This window comes from Phaethon aethereus (genome assembly GCF_964289735.1).
Source record: "Phaethon aethereus genome assembly, chromosome: 1".
Taxonomy (NCBI): Eukaryota; Metazoa; Chordata; class Aves; order Phaethontiformes; family Phaethontidae; genus Phaethon; species Phaethon aethereus.
The window spans coordinates 2,944,559-2,961,434 of NC_138575.1; the positions used below are offsets into that span (position 1 = coordinate 2,944,559).

At 46.8% G+C, this 16,876-nt stretch overlaps 1 protein-coding gene across 1 annotated transcript in view; it reads left to right on the forward strand.

Annotated features, from left to right (window-relative positions):
• The window catches only part of PLXNA4 (plexin A4), a gene marked incomplete at both ends in the record, with an annotated part of 428,073 nt that overhangs the window by 7,583 nt on the left and 403,614 nt on the right, over positions 1 to 16,876 (forward strand). Inside the window, one exon of the mRNA XM_082013844.1 lies at positions 13,882 to 14,064. Coding sequence (XP_081869970.1) covers positions 13,882 to 14,064 — 183 coding nt within the window. The remainder of the gene's footprint in view (positions 1 to 13,881; positions 14,065 to 16,876) is intronic.

Here is a 16,876-nt window from a genome sequence, read left to right on the forward strand (position 1 = left end):
TCATTAGACCTCGCGGTGTCACTGCTTGCCAGCCGGGCTATCCTGAGTAAATGTCCACAGGGGTCAATGCCACTCGTGCTTGCACAATAGGGCTTTTTGTTCATCCCTACTGGAAAGACCATGCACAAGAGTTCTGCGTACACGTCTTTACTCCAAATTATACAGGCTCCTGTTTCTGACCCAAAGGGCTCATGGTCAGTTGAGGTCAGTTCTTGGTCAACTTTAAACAGTGTTTTCCTCTTCTTCCTCTGAAGATGCAAGCAAGAGCAGGAATCAAAAAAATGACATGGTGCTGTCTGTGCGAAGGCAGTAACCTCAGAAATACGGTAATGCCTCTCTGGGAATGCTCACTGGAGACTCGGCGACGGAGCAAACAGGCTTATTACTGCCAGATCTGTGTTTGTGTAATTGGTCACATCAGTTTGTGTTGGATGGGAGCGTGTGTGTGCATGTGCGCAGTGTGTTGTCGGAGGGACTTGCTGAGCCCAGAAACTTTCATAAGAGGCAACAAGCGTCCTCTTGCTGATGCTGGGAGCTGGAGTGGGTGGGGGGGCTTTACTGGGGAGGCAACACGGACGAGGGGTAGGGCGCTGGCTTCGGATTTCTGCAGCTCAGCTCTGTGATTTGCAAACCTCCTCCATGCACCTTGCCACTCCTCATTCCTCCGTCTGCAGCAGTCCTCACCATCACGTCCCTGCAAAGCTGGCTGTGCTGCGGGGTGCAAGACACTTCAACAGAGAGCAATGTGGTATTATCTCGCTACATGAGGCAGCTCAGATGAAAGTGGAGCAAGGAGCTCTCTCCAGTGACGTGGCTGGTGTTTCTCATGATTATTGTTGGTGGTGGAAGTGACCAGAGATGTCCGGGGCCGTGCTCCTCGAGCTAATGGAGAGCAGCTGAGTTCAGATCTCCACTGCTCCGAGCAAGGTCCTGGCCCCTCTGTAACTGGAATTAGGAAAGCCTCCTCACCTCTTCCTCTGTGAGGTGACCAGGCAGGCTCATAACTAATTAGCACTAATTCATTGATTAGCATGCCCAATGTTCATGCTAGGGACATGACGATTGGGCTCTAATGGAGTTGCAGGAACGAGACCCTCCTGGCTTTTCCATCGACGTATGTGCCTATGGCTGAGCAGTGCTGGATGAGCACTACAGGACTTCTCCAGCATCTGCAGGAGCTCTCAGTTCAGCCTGGGCATAGCTGCTGGCAGCATCCCAGTCCTCTGGCCATCCTCAAAAGGCCACCGCTTGTTCAGGTGGGCATGCATATGCTAACCTGGCGAGAGCTCATTTGCAAGGGCTTCTCAGGCACCACATGGGTTCATCTTCACCTTTTCCTCAGCAAGGGTCCTTCCTCCCACATGACACCTCTCTGTTTCCAGCCAGCGGGGATAAGGACACTTTCCTGCGCTGTAAAGTGCTCTGCACTCCAGGCAGGAAAAGTGGTTTCGGAGGCCCTGGGGGAGAGAAGAACAAAAACTTTTAAGCACCTACAAAAACTGAAGCTTGCGCTTAAGGGCTGTGAACCAGGGCCTAATTGCACAGAGAGCATGACTGCGTTTGAGGTATTAAGTATGTTCCTCAGTGTTAAACACCTGTCCTTGAAAAGATACTTCCAGATCAGTGTGCATGCAGAAATAATGCTGCCGGTAATTCATTGCCTTCTTATCACACCCCCACCCTGCAACCTCTCCTTCCAAAATCCTCATTGTTTGTCCTGGAGAGAAAAAAAAGAAAAAAAAAAAAAAAAAGAAACCACCATGCTTTGCAAACAGCCTCCTTCTTGAAACCATTTATTTCCTTCCCAGGCGTAAGGCAAGAGGACCCCCATGCCTTTAAGTGGCTGGGCGCCAAACCCCTGCGCGCAGTGCCGTTCTCTCCCGGCTCCTCGCGTCTGCTTGACCCCGCTCGCACAAGATGTTCATTGAGGACAGAGCGGGGCCCAAGGCTGCTGAGTCACTGTTGTGTCTGAGCTATTTCAGGCGCAGCTGCCTCCCCCCCCGTCAGTCCCCTCTCTGGACCACGCTGGCTCTGTTGAGCAGCTCAGCATCCCTCAGCATCAGTCCCAGGTCCTGGTGGTCCCCCGGTGGCTGCTTCTGCAGGTGAGTGAGGTGCCAGCGTCTCCATCGCTGCCTGTGCCATCTGCCCGTGCTTCTCGCCACGCGGACAGTCAGATTTGTTTCTGGGGACTGATCTTTGCTGCTTCCCCTGCCAGCGACCCAGGCTGTTTTCTTCTGTGGTTGAGCTCTGCGGTTGCCCGTGGCTCAGCCTTGCATTTTGGGAGGGCTCCATATGATCTCCTTGCATTCTCTTCCATGCTGGGAGACCAGCTACTTTGCAAACCTGACCTTGTGTTGCCTCGTCAGGAGGTCTCCCTGCAGGCCAAGGAGAATGCTTGTGCAACAGCTTTTTAAAAAAAATTTTTTTAAAAGCAGCAAGCAAAACTCAGCCATGCTGGAAGAGCCAGAAGCAAAGCGACTCCAGCTCCCTTCGCGAGCCTGATGCTATTTGAAGCACCTCCGGACCGGGACAGCCCAGCACGGGAGTTTGTACGATAACCGTTCTGTTGAGGAGGGGGTCGAGAGTATGCTGGATTCAGCGTTGCCTTCTGGGCCAAACCCTGCACAGACCCTTTCTCACTTGACTGATGCAAGTGTAGCTGTCGGGGTGAACAACAGTGCAGGGTCTGTCTCAGTACTTGGAGAATCAGCTAAGATGTTTTGCCTCTGGGAGCGATCTGATGCACGTGTCTATTTATTTTATATTCCAGCGCACACATAACATAGGGCTCCCCCACCCCCTGAATTAAGTATGTTTCTCTATTTATCCAAATCGCCTGGAAACATGGGTCTTCATTATGCCAGGTAGGATTAATACGGATGTTAAAAGCATCTACCCTGAAGACTGGCTGGTGTGAAGATGGAGACTAGAATGAGCATTGTCCCTACCAAGAGGTGTCCAAGTTTCATCTGACCATATTTCTGCCCCAGCCTGGCATCTGCACGGCTATGCTAGTGTGGAATATGGTTTTGCAGCAAGTTGGCTTGAGAAGCAATTTATTAGTGCTGCCTAATCTGTGGGTATTGTGACAACAGCTTTGGGATGTAACGTGGTGTTTGCAAGAGCCAACGTGGACCTGGCTTGGTGGATACGCCCAAGTTCAGGATGTAACCAGGGACCTGGGTGTCCTGCACACATCTACCTCCAAACTGTCCTTCTCTTCCACTCTGCTGTGTTGCCCAGATCAACGTCAGTAAGTGGAGGAACGTGGCCTCAACTGTGTTTGCTGAAGTGCAGACCTTTGTTGCGTCTTTCTCCTGTGGATAGCTACACACTACGTAGGATCTAACATCTTCCCTGTGCCACCAGCACCCAGCTGCTTGAATTTAGGAGCTAGTAAACACAGCCCTGATGTTTTCTGCTTTATGGTGCAGATTCTAATAATATTTAAAATATTTAAAGAGATACTTGAAAGTCAGGAAAGGCAAGACACCCAAACGTGTGCAACCAAATGGTAGCACCTCAGAAAGACAGAGACCTCTGTTTCCTCCATGCAGTATTGGAGCTGCCATAGCTAATAAAGCATGTGGGTGACATTAGATCAGCAGGAACAACATCGTATTTTCCCTGTTTCAATGTCATTACCCCATCGTTGTCAGTGTTCCAAAATATAATAGGATTTGTTCAGCTCATTTATCCTCTAAACAAGCGATATTAGCCAGGCGCGTATTTAGACACACAGAGAGAGTGGGAGAGGCAGAGTGAGGGAGCGTGCAGAAGGGAATAATAAAAATGTACTCCTCCTAATGAGGGAATGACCCAGCACTTGTCAATGGGTTGGGACTGTTGGTCGGGATTCTGCACCAAGAAACACAGGACTGTAATTGTAATGGTGTCTCTGCTTCTGAAGGCCAGCTGCAGCCTTCTGCTTGCACAGTCCCGCTTTCAGATGCAAGAGGAGCTTGAGCTTAATGGCTTGAGTGAATTTATACTTGGCTGACACAAGTGCTCTGAATTCCTCAAGTACCGAGATCCGCACAGATAGAGGCAGCAAGCAGGAGATTTTTCTTTTCAGGGCTCGAGTGTTTTAGTTTGTTGTTTAAACTGATAACCAAGCTTCTTTAAATTTATTTTCTGTGAGAAGATAGGACCAGACACAACTTGGTTCTCGCTGATACAGATGCGCAGCCCTGGAACTTGGCACAACTCTCCGTTCTTTGGTGAGCAAGCTGGGGCCTCTCGTACCCAGCCGAGCTCCCTCGATTTCCCCATGCCGAAAAGCAACAGCACATACATGTCATTCGTTATAACACTTAGCTTACTTTCACAGGACTGTGGTGAGGCTTAATTAATGCTTTTAAGCAGCTCCGGGATCTCTGGGTGAAGGTGTTGCTTGCATGCAAAGCAGCGTTGTTGTTTAATTTATATAGCGCTGTTGGTGCACGTGGCACTTTGCAGCCCAAATGATAATTTTGTCTGTGTAACAAAATAATAATTATAGTAATTGTGATTCAGTGGAGAATCTCTGGTGTTGCCGGCGTAGGGGAGGCAGCTGGACTCTATCCGGCAAGGTGCTGGTGTGCGTCACTGGAATAGGAGTGAGGGGTGCCTGGCAGCTGCCAGAAATGCTCCAGAATACTGGTTTAACCATTCTGCTGACAGCAAGTATTGGGAAATAAGGGGCCAGGCACGTTGTCTGTGAAAGGGAGAACAGGTCAGCCAGAGAAGACTCCTAGACCCTTCAACGTTGCATGCAACAGACAGCGATGACATTCTTGTGGAGACCTTAGAAGGGCCCTGCAGTGTGGCTGTTGTGTCCGTCTGGTGAAGGTGGACACAAGACTTCGTAACTTGGGGAAGGGAATGTCTCTGTGTCAGGTGTCTCTATTGGATGGACATGCCTGAGAGAAACCCACGTTACAGCAAGGATGCTCAGGATTATGGGGCACGGCTGACAGACGATAGAGCTCCAGTCTCTTCTTACACCTCTTTCATCACTGCAGTTGATGTTTCCAGGAATTTGTTGTGTAGACAACCTTTGGCCGGTCGTGGAAATGTGACATCCTTTAGGATAAAATGCAGCAGCTGGCAAGCACTTATCCTTCTCTCAAAGGTGTCTTTCTGCCTACAGAGAAAACCCTTTTCACCTAAGATTTTCTCTCTCGTGGACTTTCACTCCCCGTCTCAGCTACAGCAGCACCAGGGGAAGTCAGTGCAGCTGTGTTTCAGGTGCGTAACACAGCTTTGCTGCTGGAATATGTTCTTACAGAAGAGCTCTAGCAGTTTATTGGATCAATACTTCACTTTTGGAAAATCCCTGAATGCTTATTTACCCAATAGACCATGGCAGTTTCAAAGGCAGAGTCTCCACACTCAATAATCTCTTTTTTTGGGGGTGTGAAAAATTTTAAGTGAATTTTTTAAAGCTCATGGAAAGCACTGAGCTGAGAGCCACAGAGATCATATTCCTCTGTTTATCCTTCAGTGCCTCATCCACATGATCCTCCAGCCTCTGAGCCAGCCAGAGGGAAGTTTATGGGTCTGCGGAAGAACTCAGCTTCCTTTTACAGTCACATTTGCTGCGCTTCAGGTCCCACCAGTCCTTCTTGTTTGTAGGTACAGTTGCCACCTGTGAGGGGGTGCACCTCAGTGACCACACTCCTCAAGGATATGATTTTCACCCCAGCTATGTGGCTTGGTGTGCTAATGCTGAGATTTGGAATCAAACCATCAGAATTTTTTAAGGAGGTGGAAATGACTTATGCAAAAGGGAGCTTTGGCTGACACAGTGGTAGTGTTTGGGATGTGGGGTGTGAAGGCCTCCATAGATAAGACTGTTTGTACTATCTTGGTCTGACACGCTGCATTGCTGCTAGAGGTACTGTGTCCCTTCCCTGCCTATATCAGACCCTTGGGCTCTAACCAAGGCACTTGAAATATCACTTGAGTTACAATATCCAAACACAGAGAATGTAAATATCCCACTGAAAGATATCCCCAGGCATCTGAGTCTGTTCTACACCGGGCCTTGTTTATCTTGACTATTTCTCCTGGCAGATGTTTGGAGGTGAAGGTGACATAGGAGCTGAAGGGTATGGTGAAGCCGGTATCAGTACACCATCTGCCAGTAACATAGATTCATTAACCTGCTGGTGTTTCAGGCTAGATCCTTAATTGCATGGTCGCTTGTGATGGTAGGAATGCCTTCTATGCAAGTGACCAAGAAGCATGTTGTTTTGCTGAGGACAGTATTGCACACTTGACATCTATGACACGCTTCTCTGGATAGTCAGTCTTGGACTTCCCTTCACGGGGGTGTGAACTGTTTCCCTCTGACAGCCTAGTGCTGCTTCCCGAGCAGAAATGCTGCTGTTGACCAGTTCCATGCCAGTAGTAAGGCAACGTGCATAGCAAAAGTGGGAACAAGAGTTTAAGAACAAGCCATGGGCTGAAAAGCATTTGCAGGTGCTGCTCGCTAGCTCTGTGGCTGTGACACAGAGCCTGCAGACCCTGAAAGCTGTGGGCAGCATCTCCAGGCTCTGCGGCGAGAAATAAAAAAAGCAAACTTACTGCCAGTATTGCTTAAATTTTGTAATATTGGGCTCTAGAAATTTTTTAGGGGTTCACTAACTGGTGGACACTGCAGACATCTTTAGGCACGCTAATCATTCAGAAAGTCGGGACTTAGAGGATGCTAAATTTGTAGCAACAATTACTTCTTCCTAATAATCAGCCAGCTCTGCTGAGCAAAAGGCCTGAAGAATAAAGAAACCTGTTGGTCTCTGTAAGAAAGACAGACTCCTCTTCAGGAAATTGCAAATTTTACGACGTGGAGGTACATGGTATAGACTGTTGGGAAGCCTTACGCTCACAGTATAGCAGGAACATAAACGCAGGCATAAAAAGTCTGTACTACATTAAGATTCTGCAGCACTCTGGAAACTTGACACCAGTCCTTGAACTGATGCTTAAACTACAGACCTAAAAACCAAACGCCTGTACCAGTTCTAGTCAATTTGAGTAACTTTCCCCCCTGTTCTTGAGTTCCTGAATTATGTTTGAATGAAAACCTCTTAGCATAGTGGGTGCAATTTCCCTGTAATTGGTAAAGTTACTGTAACTGCACTGTCATTTGTATATGGTGACATGTAATTGCATGGTAACCATTGCTGTGGTTGCACAAGTGAAAAGCAGTGTGCAATTATAATGTATTTCCAAATGCTGGCTCTTTATCCAGCTTCCATTATATCACAGAGCGCCCTGGGGAAATGGTACTGGATATTTTTGTATGTCATTAGACTGCAGGCTAACCGCCAAAGAGTGGGTTGGTTGGTGATCTCTGCTATCTTTGGTTGGTGGCCCAGGGTTCCCATCTTTTTGTCCCCATACCTTTGAATTGCAGATGACAAGGGTCTACGGTCGTTGATGCTCACTGGGCAAACCCTCAGCCTTTTTCTGACCCACCGTCAGGAAGGTGTGTGATGGGGAAGGCAGGAACAGGCATCAAATTATGTGAATGATGTGGCATGAGGTGAAAGCCAGAGGGGCTGTCTCCATCCTGCACTAGGACCTCATAGCTAGGCACAGCCAATGGGCTGAAACGTGATGGTTCTGCAGAAGTTCACAGCACAGATTGTGGGGAGAAGGTCAGATGAACCAAAGTCCACTGGTCCCAGAGGAATCAAAAGAGAAACTCACAGGCAGTATGGCCAGAAGCAGAGGTACTGCAGGAGGTAAGAGGCAGAGCCAATCCAGCTCAAGGAAGGCAAGGTACTAATGCCAAGGGTAGGGCAAACCAGCACCTAACCCGAAGTTCATCAAGCAGCGAAGCCCATGCTGATACCATCAAGAGGACATGCACAGGCAAACAAGAGAAGCACAGGCCTTGGGTACCATACTGGTACCGCTGGAGTTTAAAGACCTGTGGTTTGCAGGGAGATGGTTTCCATCATTTGCAGCTCCGCTGGGTGGGGATTTATGGCTCACTGCTGCACCAGGTGATCTCGACTCTTAATTTCCTAGCTTGTATCTCTTCAGGTACCATGAAGTTCTGGCTGACAGGTTTTCCTAGGGCTTCCATCTATCTAGATTTTTCAATACCTTATTGAGTAGGACACGTGTCCATCCTCACCCTCACTCAGTCCTTGCAGTCAGGAAGGAAAGGAGATCTTGCAGTCAGGTGATGAAAAAGACCTTGGACATCTCCTTGCAAAGACTCAAATGCATATTACTGTTGATTTCTTATTGCTGTTGGCTCCCTGGCCCTGCTGGCAGCACAGACAGCTGTAAGGTATGCGTTCCCTCCGTCGCCCGGCGTAGCCAAGCCTGAGATAACAAGAGTGAGACGCCAAGTACCTGCCACCATATGAAGACAGGGCTGTTAAATATTAGCTGTAAATCAAAGGCGAGACTTGGCTGCTGGGACAACCTTTATCCCCAGTGAGTCTGTGGAATTGCTTTGGAGCCTGCTGAGATATCTGGAAAAAGGCCCTGGTGCTTTGACTGAGGAGGAAGATTTTGCTAGAGTGAAAGCAAGGAGGAATGAGGGATGGCTAATCCTTTATCGAAGCTTTTTCCAAAATACGGATTAGGCTGTATTTGATTATCAGAGGCTGTTTCAGAGGCAAATGGCTAAAGCAGATGTTTAAGGGACAATTGCAGTTTATTATGAGGACTGTTTGCACTGGCCTCCAAATATCTGGTGCTTCAGCCACTTGTGGAATGCCAAAGTGCTCGCTTCTGCTGGGGAATCAGCTGAGGATGGGGAAGGAGGTGTTGTAATAGGAGCTCTAACGCTTCTGCTGAGTTTGGGGGTTTTGGGGGCTCAGAGAATCCCTAGGGCACTGAGGCAGCACCAGCCTTGTAAAACCATCCTCTCCAGGAGGGCTTGGATGTGTTAATTATTTATTCGATAGGCTTAATCGTGGAGAAGGCAAATGTCTGCCAGAACCCTCCTGTAAATCAGACCCATTCTTTTGCACATCCTTCCCATTTCACTGGTGAATGTGACACTTGGCCGCGGTGTCACGGCTGCAGATGAACCCTCTGGTTGCCGATGCAGGGAGCGGTGGCAGGAGCAGACCGCAGCCTCTCACCAGCTGGCCCCCCCCTGCACCTCAGCCGAAGATGGAGAGGCAGCTGGTGGGACTCGGGAGGGCATTTATGTCCTGGGAGCTGCCAATCATTCTCACGTGAAGATATTTCGGATATGTAGAGCACCTTATAAACCTGTGTTTAGCAGCTTTCCTGGGGAAGAGGGGTGGTGAGTAATATTCCCTCTTTTGCAGGTGGGAACCTGGTGTGGGATGATGAACTGATTGACTCCGGTCCAGCATCCCAACCGCAAGCCCCCCCTTTCCTTACAAGTTACCTACACACTGTGCCGTGAATTTCTGGGTTAGATTTTAACTGCTCACGATGCAAGAATTGCTGATCCTATTCTTACCTCTTTAGATCTTTCCTTCGGCCCTCCTTGACATCCCAGCTGGTGTGGTGGCAGTGTTGCAAGCAGAGTGAATTCATGTCCTCACCTCCGCTTTCATTCTGGAAAGTCGTTAACGTGAAATTGCCAAGCAGAGAAGCTCCAGAGAGTTTAACGTGGCTACTTTATATTGCTGCTAGGAGTGTCTGGAATTGAAAATAAACCTGTGCTTGCAACTCCTGACCCTTTCATCATAAATCCAAACTTCCTTACGTGTTTCTCTTTGCTGAAGGAGATGACTGTATTTCTGCCTGTACAAAGGCATGTGTGCAGCTTGGAGCCACAGATGCACAGAAGCCGGGTGATATTTATTTGTAGGGTTTCACTTGCTGGCATTTTTTTGCAGATGATGCCCAGGGGAAATAACCCAAATATGTTCAATGAAAATAGTTTTCATGTGGCGTGTGCTTGCTGGCCTTGCTCCTGTTCTTGGGGTACGGTTGTCCACACTGCAAACCACAGCTCTGCGATTGCTTCTCCAGCACCCGTGCAACAGCGTGTGGGTGAACATCATGGCCTTATCTGCCCTCACAACACCACTTTGCACGTCTCAGAGGCTCGGCTGTGCTGTGATGGTCCCAGATCTCAGCTGAACTGTGCTATGTAAGAGAAAGTGTTGATTTCATTCTTCAACCTCGCCCTGGTGCTTGGATCATAGATTGGTTTGGGTTGAAAGGGACCATCAAAGGCCATCTAGTCCAACCCCTTCTTCAACAAGAGCAGGGTGCTCAGAGCCCCGTCCAGCCTGACCTGGAACGTTTTCAGGGATGGGACATTGACCACCTCTCTGGGCAACCTGGGACAGGGTTTCACCACCCTCATCGTAAAAAAATTCTTTTCTGTATCTAGTCTGAATCTACCTTCTTTTAATGTAAAACCATTACCCTTCGTCCTGTCACTACAGGCCCTGCTAAAAAGTCTGTCCCCATCTTTCTTATCAACCCTTCTTATAAGGATGTGTCCTTCTGTAAATAATCTCAGGGAAACAAGATGAAATAAATGGTCTTAAATTTAGTTTTGTGCCTGTATGCGGGCAAACCGTAGTATCAGCCCCAATAAGGGTAGGTCTGTGTTCAGCTGGAGCTGGGCCCAATCTGATGGAGGAGGAACTAACCTGTGGCAATTGGATTAATTAAGTCTCAACAGGTTGCAGATCAGCCACGGGTTATTGTGCTTGGTGCTGGGATCTCTGGGTCTGTATCTTCTCAGGATTTCGTGGGAGGAGGAGAGCTTACGCTGGCTATGTGAGCTTTGATGTACATCTACAGCAACCATATACGCCAGCTAACACATCCTGGCTGTTGATAGGGTGTGTTACAGTGGGCTCAGTGTTATATCCTTACAGCCGTGCAGACTCAGACCTGTCTGGGAAGCAAACAGAAGCGGCTTGTAGCTTCCTGCAAAACAGCACAGGTAGTTCCTGCCTGAGGTTTGAGGTCCTGGGTCATGCAGGAAAGGCAGACCAGATGATTGCATGGGTGCTTCCTGGTCTCCAAGTGCTTCAGCTGGAGCAGTTGGTTTTGGTTGTGCTACAGAGAGGGGAGTGTGTGGGAGGCTGTGCTGTATCAAGGAGGATGCCTCGGACTGTGCCAGCTCTGCTCGATTGCTATATTTTCATTGCTTGCTGGTGTAATTTCCAGTTGGTTGAGATGGAGCTTCATACACGGCACCCTAGGTAAGATGTTTGCTGGCACTATTAAGCTTTTCATCCTCTTGGTGGTAAAGCAAGCTGTTTCCCATTTCTTGTTTTCCTTTAAAACCACAATAAAAAAAATAAGCATTTTCTTTCTGCCATTTGTAGAAGGTTTGGGAATTTCTTGCTTCCAGTCAGAACTGATACTTCTCTCAGCCTATTAGGCCATCGGTTCGAGTGTGACACATACATAGCTTTATTATAGCCTTAAAACACAGAACATCTTAATTTGAGAGCTTAAGAGTTTCCAGCAAAGCTGGTCCTGGCTTCAGGACCTGGATTCTTAGATCCTACATCCATAGGATGCTTCAGATTGGAAAGGGCCTCAAGAGGCCATATAGTCTGACCTCCTATTCAAAGCATGATATATCTTAATGTTAGATGCTTAGGCTAGGTGAATCATCTGGAGTCCTTTTGCAATCAGCTGGCTCTAGCAGAAGGTGATCCAGTGCATTACAAGTTTGGTTGGATGGCTTGTTCTCTGACGTACCTCCTTTCCCCTGTTGATAATGGCGGTAGTTTAGATGACCACTGTAGGCTACTTACTAAGTTTTCACAAGGCTAAAGCTACGTGAGGTGGATCCCACACCAGGTGATGCGTCAGGTAGCGAGTTGGTGAACAGAAAGCTTGTCACACTGCTTCAGACCGACGCACCGCTCCTCTTGTTAGCTCCTCTCTGACAGTCAGTGTCTCATGTCTCGCAGAAAGATCTGGGTAACGTTGCTGCTTCAAACACTTTGTACTTTCTATGTAATCAAACTGCAGTTTTTCCATCCTGACCTATGTAATGAAGCTAATTATCTACAGAAACACTCAGCTTCTGCAAGTCATGCTGTCAGCCTCTCTGAAGTGTGGTCATCAGTTTGGTGCTACTAGACCTCAGATGAATTTGGCCTTTGGATCTGGGATGCAGATTTATCTTAGACTTTGTGCTGGCATTGTAGACTAGCAACATCTTGTCTGCTGCTCATGGAGGCTGTTAATCTGGTCTGCAATTGCTCTTTGAGGTGGTGTTGTAGCTCCGAAAGGGCAGTCCGCAAACACTAATGACTCTTGCAGGCCAAAGCACAGGCTAGCTGTTCCTTACTAATGGCTGTTTGAATTCCTCAGAGGTTTTATGTGTTTATGAATACATTTAGGACACATTATTCTTCCATTCAGTAAAACCATCTGTAATTATTCCCTGTAATTGCTGGGTGAGGACAAAATGAGTTGTCTATCAGGCTTTTACTGCTTGTGAACTCAAGTAAGGAGCAGCACATATTCTAGCCATGCTTCCAGGAAGATGTGAGCTCAGACAAAGAAAATTGTGATGGTCCTTTATTACTGATATATGGAAATTAGGCAACTTTCCTGTACAATTAATTATTGCCTTTCTAGGCCTTAGTCCAACAAAGTATTTTAAGTGCATGCTTAACTTCAAATCTGTGCGTGGTCCCAATGAAGTTAATGAAGTCTAACTGCTTCGGCAATTGTGTACTGTGATATTTGGAGCTTCGTCTTTATCTGACTTATTCTGTGGAGATTTTCATATTGGCAACCCGTATTAGTCTCGCCTACTGTCCAGATGGTGCCTTAAGGTAGAAGAGTTGTCTGTACTATTCTGCTGATGCACTTCTGTAACTCCCTGAAGCCCAAAGAGACATCCTTAGAGATAACTAGACACTATGGACATTAATACGCAAGGATTCCAGCGGAGCATCTGTCTGATGACAAGCCTGTTGAGTTCAAATGCAATAGGTGTTAGAGCTTAGGCGGCAGCATTAATGAACAGGGCCTTTCCTCTGGTTGTTGGGAGTTCATGGGTATTTCCAACAAATGCTGGAAAGCTCCCATAATAGCTGCAAAACCTTCCCTCCTCTCCAAAGAACTTCAGTGAGTTCCAGTACTCCAGTAAGATGCATAAATGTGGATAACCTCTGTTTCATGGGAAAGAAATAGAGACCCAGGTGGATGAAGTGCCTAGGCCAAAGAGTGTGAGAGAATGACCCAGGACTATGTGATTCAACTAAGCCCAGGAATGGGGAGAGTGTGCAGTCACCATCTACAGTGTTTAATCCTTAGCATGGTCCTTACTGCAGATCTGGTCTGGGCGGACCAGCTCTCTCCCAGACAATGCCTGGACATGCCTTGGGGGACTATAATTCCCAGGATGTAGTGTGAGTGATGCTACAGGGTTCGGAGGTGGGAGGGGAGTGGTTATTTAGGTTTCATAGACGTGACCCTTACTATTGGGTCTCAGGGCCAGAGGACAGGTCAGGGTCTATTTTATTTGCCAGTGCAGATTTAGCTCAGTGGTTCTTATTCTGGATCCCATGGGAATGATGTGCATTCTTCTTTTTTTTTGAGCAGAACTAGATATGTTTAAGACCTTTTCAGCAGACTTACTTTGTCTTTGATTGCTAGGTCTTGACTGGTAAAACTGACTGGTAAAGCAGTAGGAAAAAGTCTTAACATAATGTATCCTGCTGGGCTGTCATTCAAGAGAAGCAAGTTTCCAGTTCTCCTCCTGTCTGTAACTTATCATGCAACTTTGAACAAATTTTTTCCACCTCTATATTTCTCCAGCCCTGCCTTTGTTGTTGATTTGTCAGACTGTATAAATTATAGCCATGTTATGCAATGGTTTTCCTGCTTGGATGGATACTTCCCAAATGGCTGAAGAATCGGTAGCTTAATTTTTTTGCACTCTCTTTTTGTTTATAGCTGTTAACAATTGATGACAATTTCTGTGGCCTGGATATGAATGCCCCCTTGGGAGTATCATCCATGGTCCGAGGGCTGCCCATTTTCGCTGAGGATGGTGACAGAATGACATCTGTGATTGCCTACGTCTACAAGAACCACTCCCTGGCTTTTGTGGGCACCAAGAGTGGGAAGCTCAAGAAGGTAAGACCTAATGTGATCCTCTAACTCAGATTTTCATGTCCTTATGGAGATTTGCAGTGTTGCACTGAGTGTGGGTGCAGTCCTTACCCTAAGGTGCACCACCTCTTTTGAGGATAGAAAATGTTTTTGTTGGAAAAAACCTGCGTTTCACCCTTGAGGGATAGAGCTGATGTGGGAAAGGATAAATTCCTTCTTCCAAATTGTTGTTCATCAACAAATGAATATTTCTGAAGTCAAACCACAGACCCAGCCACAGATGGACTCGATGCAGTGTACGTCCAACAGATTTTTTTCTTTTTCTTGTGTGTTCAGACCATCTCTAATTAAGTCATTGATCACGGGGTATCTGCCCATGCTAGAGAAAAACTGACTGTGGCTGAAGTTTGTTAAGAAACGGGGTTTATGCTCTGGACATCTTTCTTCAGAGCAATGTGACTGGATTGTGATTTCACCACGAACCCAACATGGGATCAGCGGTTGTTCTGTTTAGGTCAGGCTGGGTGCTTGAACTGAAGGAAGAGTGTTTTCATCAAAAGAATGCTGTGTCTTGAACGATAATGCACATTATGTTTATGGTTGATGCCACACAAGCCCAAATACAATAAAGAATGTATTTATGTTCCTCACTGTGCATTTTCACTAAAAATATGCCTGTTGCATGGCTGTAGCTCTGTAGTTTGCCATGTAAGGCAATAGTAGAGAGGCTTGAGAGGTGGAAGCTGGGTATCATCTACCTGTGGTGTTCTCAAGACAAGAAAGGGTATTAGAAGTGACCTTCTCATGCTAACGATGGGCACTACCTCCACTTCAACCCCTATGTGCCAGTCTGACGATGTTTGTCTGAATGCTCAGCCCAGGATTGTTGCAAATATTGAACGTGCAAGGAAACTATGGCTTTGCCATAGTAATGGAGATGGGTGAGAAGCTGGGAAGGAGGCTGGGAGTTGGGTGTCGATTCCTCTTTGAATTCCTTCTACAAATAAAAACTTCCCAGTTGGGGAGAGGAAGGTGCTATGAAAAGGTGACCCTCTATGGCTTGTATATAGGATGGACAGAGCAGACAGGGGGAAGGAAAGGAGTAATTTTTTTCCATGGATGCTTAAGCAGGGTCTGAAATCTCTGGTTTTGTTTCTCTACCTGTTTCTTCACTGAAAAAGATAATCAGGGTCATAAATTCAGATGGCATTGCCTCTGTGCTGAGGGAGGCCTGCAAGGGGAACAGGATCCTGCCCGCTGACCAATGTCTCTGGCTTTGTTCAACAGAGGAAAGTGTGCTGATTCTTTTGAAAAGTGAACGTTTGGTTTTTTTGTTGTTTTTTTTTAATAGTCTATTCAGGCATGTGGAAAAGGAGCCAAATTGTTTTTCAAACAGTTGTAATAGAAATAATCTCCTCCCCTGACTAATTAGGTTTTGCTTCCCTGTCATCTGTGATACCATAATAAACTGTTCAGTCCTTCCAGTCAGTCTCTTGAGAGGGGAAAAATGGGGTAGCTGCGATCTGAATGGTAAATATCCAAAAGACCTAAACAGTTAAGAATGGTTGCTGCTTCCTTACACTCGCCAGATTTTGGTTTTTCTTTTGGCTTCAGGAGAAGCAAACTCAGACACAGCTCTGTCTTTGCATGTCACATTGCAGAATCCACGATCTGATTCCTTTTAATAGGGGAAAATAGGAGAGAAAGCTTTAGTGCTTTACGGAGTGTGGTAGAGAGCGGGGACAGCCTTATAGGGTAAAGAATGAGAAGAGAGGAGCTGAACTGGCTGATGTAATTTGAGAAAGCTTAATTTTATTCCCTTTTTCCTATGTGCTGGATATTTTGCCTGCTGTAGTTACTGCATTGGGTCGGTGGGCTGGAGCAGAGCTGGACTCTTGGGCTGAGATCTTCCTTGGCTGAATAAGTCTCCACCAGAGAGGCAGAATGCAAAGCAAAACGGGACTGCCCTGCACATGTGTGGTTGTTCTGGACCAGTTGATCCAGGCTGCAGGTTCAGCCCCACCCTTGCTATGAATTCTGCCATCGCCAACTCTCCTCCACACACTGCTCTCCTCCAGGGCTCCTGAGGGTATCTGGGTTCAGGACACCAGCCTGTTTTCCCCTCTCAGTGCCACACAAGGCCAATTTGGCACTCAAGATTTTCACTTGACACTCCTTGGCCCCTGCCAAGACTTCATGGGCCTTTTGAAGCTTTGCTTTCCATCTCGGCTCATCAATCAGGTGCTTTTGAACAGGAAGCAAGGCAAATGCTGCATTGGTTTTGCAACTCCAGCACAATCCATTATGTTATCGTGAAGTTTGATTTATGTTTAAAAAAAAAAAAAAAAAGCCTATGGGTAAATTGGAATAAGCTTTGTAGGATTAGATGAAACTGCATGTACCAGTGGGCAAAGCCCAGGAGATGTCTCTCTTTTTTCTGCTTATTCGGTCCTACCGTGCATGGTATGTACTGCTGTTTCTCCTGGTGCAGTGCAGCTACTGGGTCAACCTACAGTGAAGTATCTTGGATAGCGTGAAGAGAGGAGTTATGAGATTATCTTCAAGATAGCAGGTTCTACTCAGCTATTGGAAGACTCACTGTGAGTAATTACAAGATGGTTTTGGAGAAACTTTCCTCATTTTTCCTGCAGTTTCTGTCTTTTTCTCTATGTGTGGGTTTTTTGTACAAGAGTGGCAGACTGTATATCAGATTTTGATGTATGCAATCCATGAATACTCTGCAAAATACCCACAGTCATAAAGCAATATCTGTTAGTTGATATACAAATGTCACATATGTCAAAGGAATTTATCCAGTGGCACATACAACTGAAGT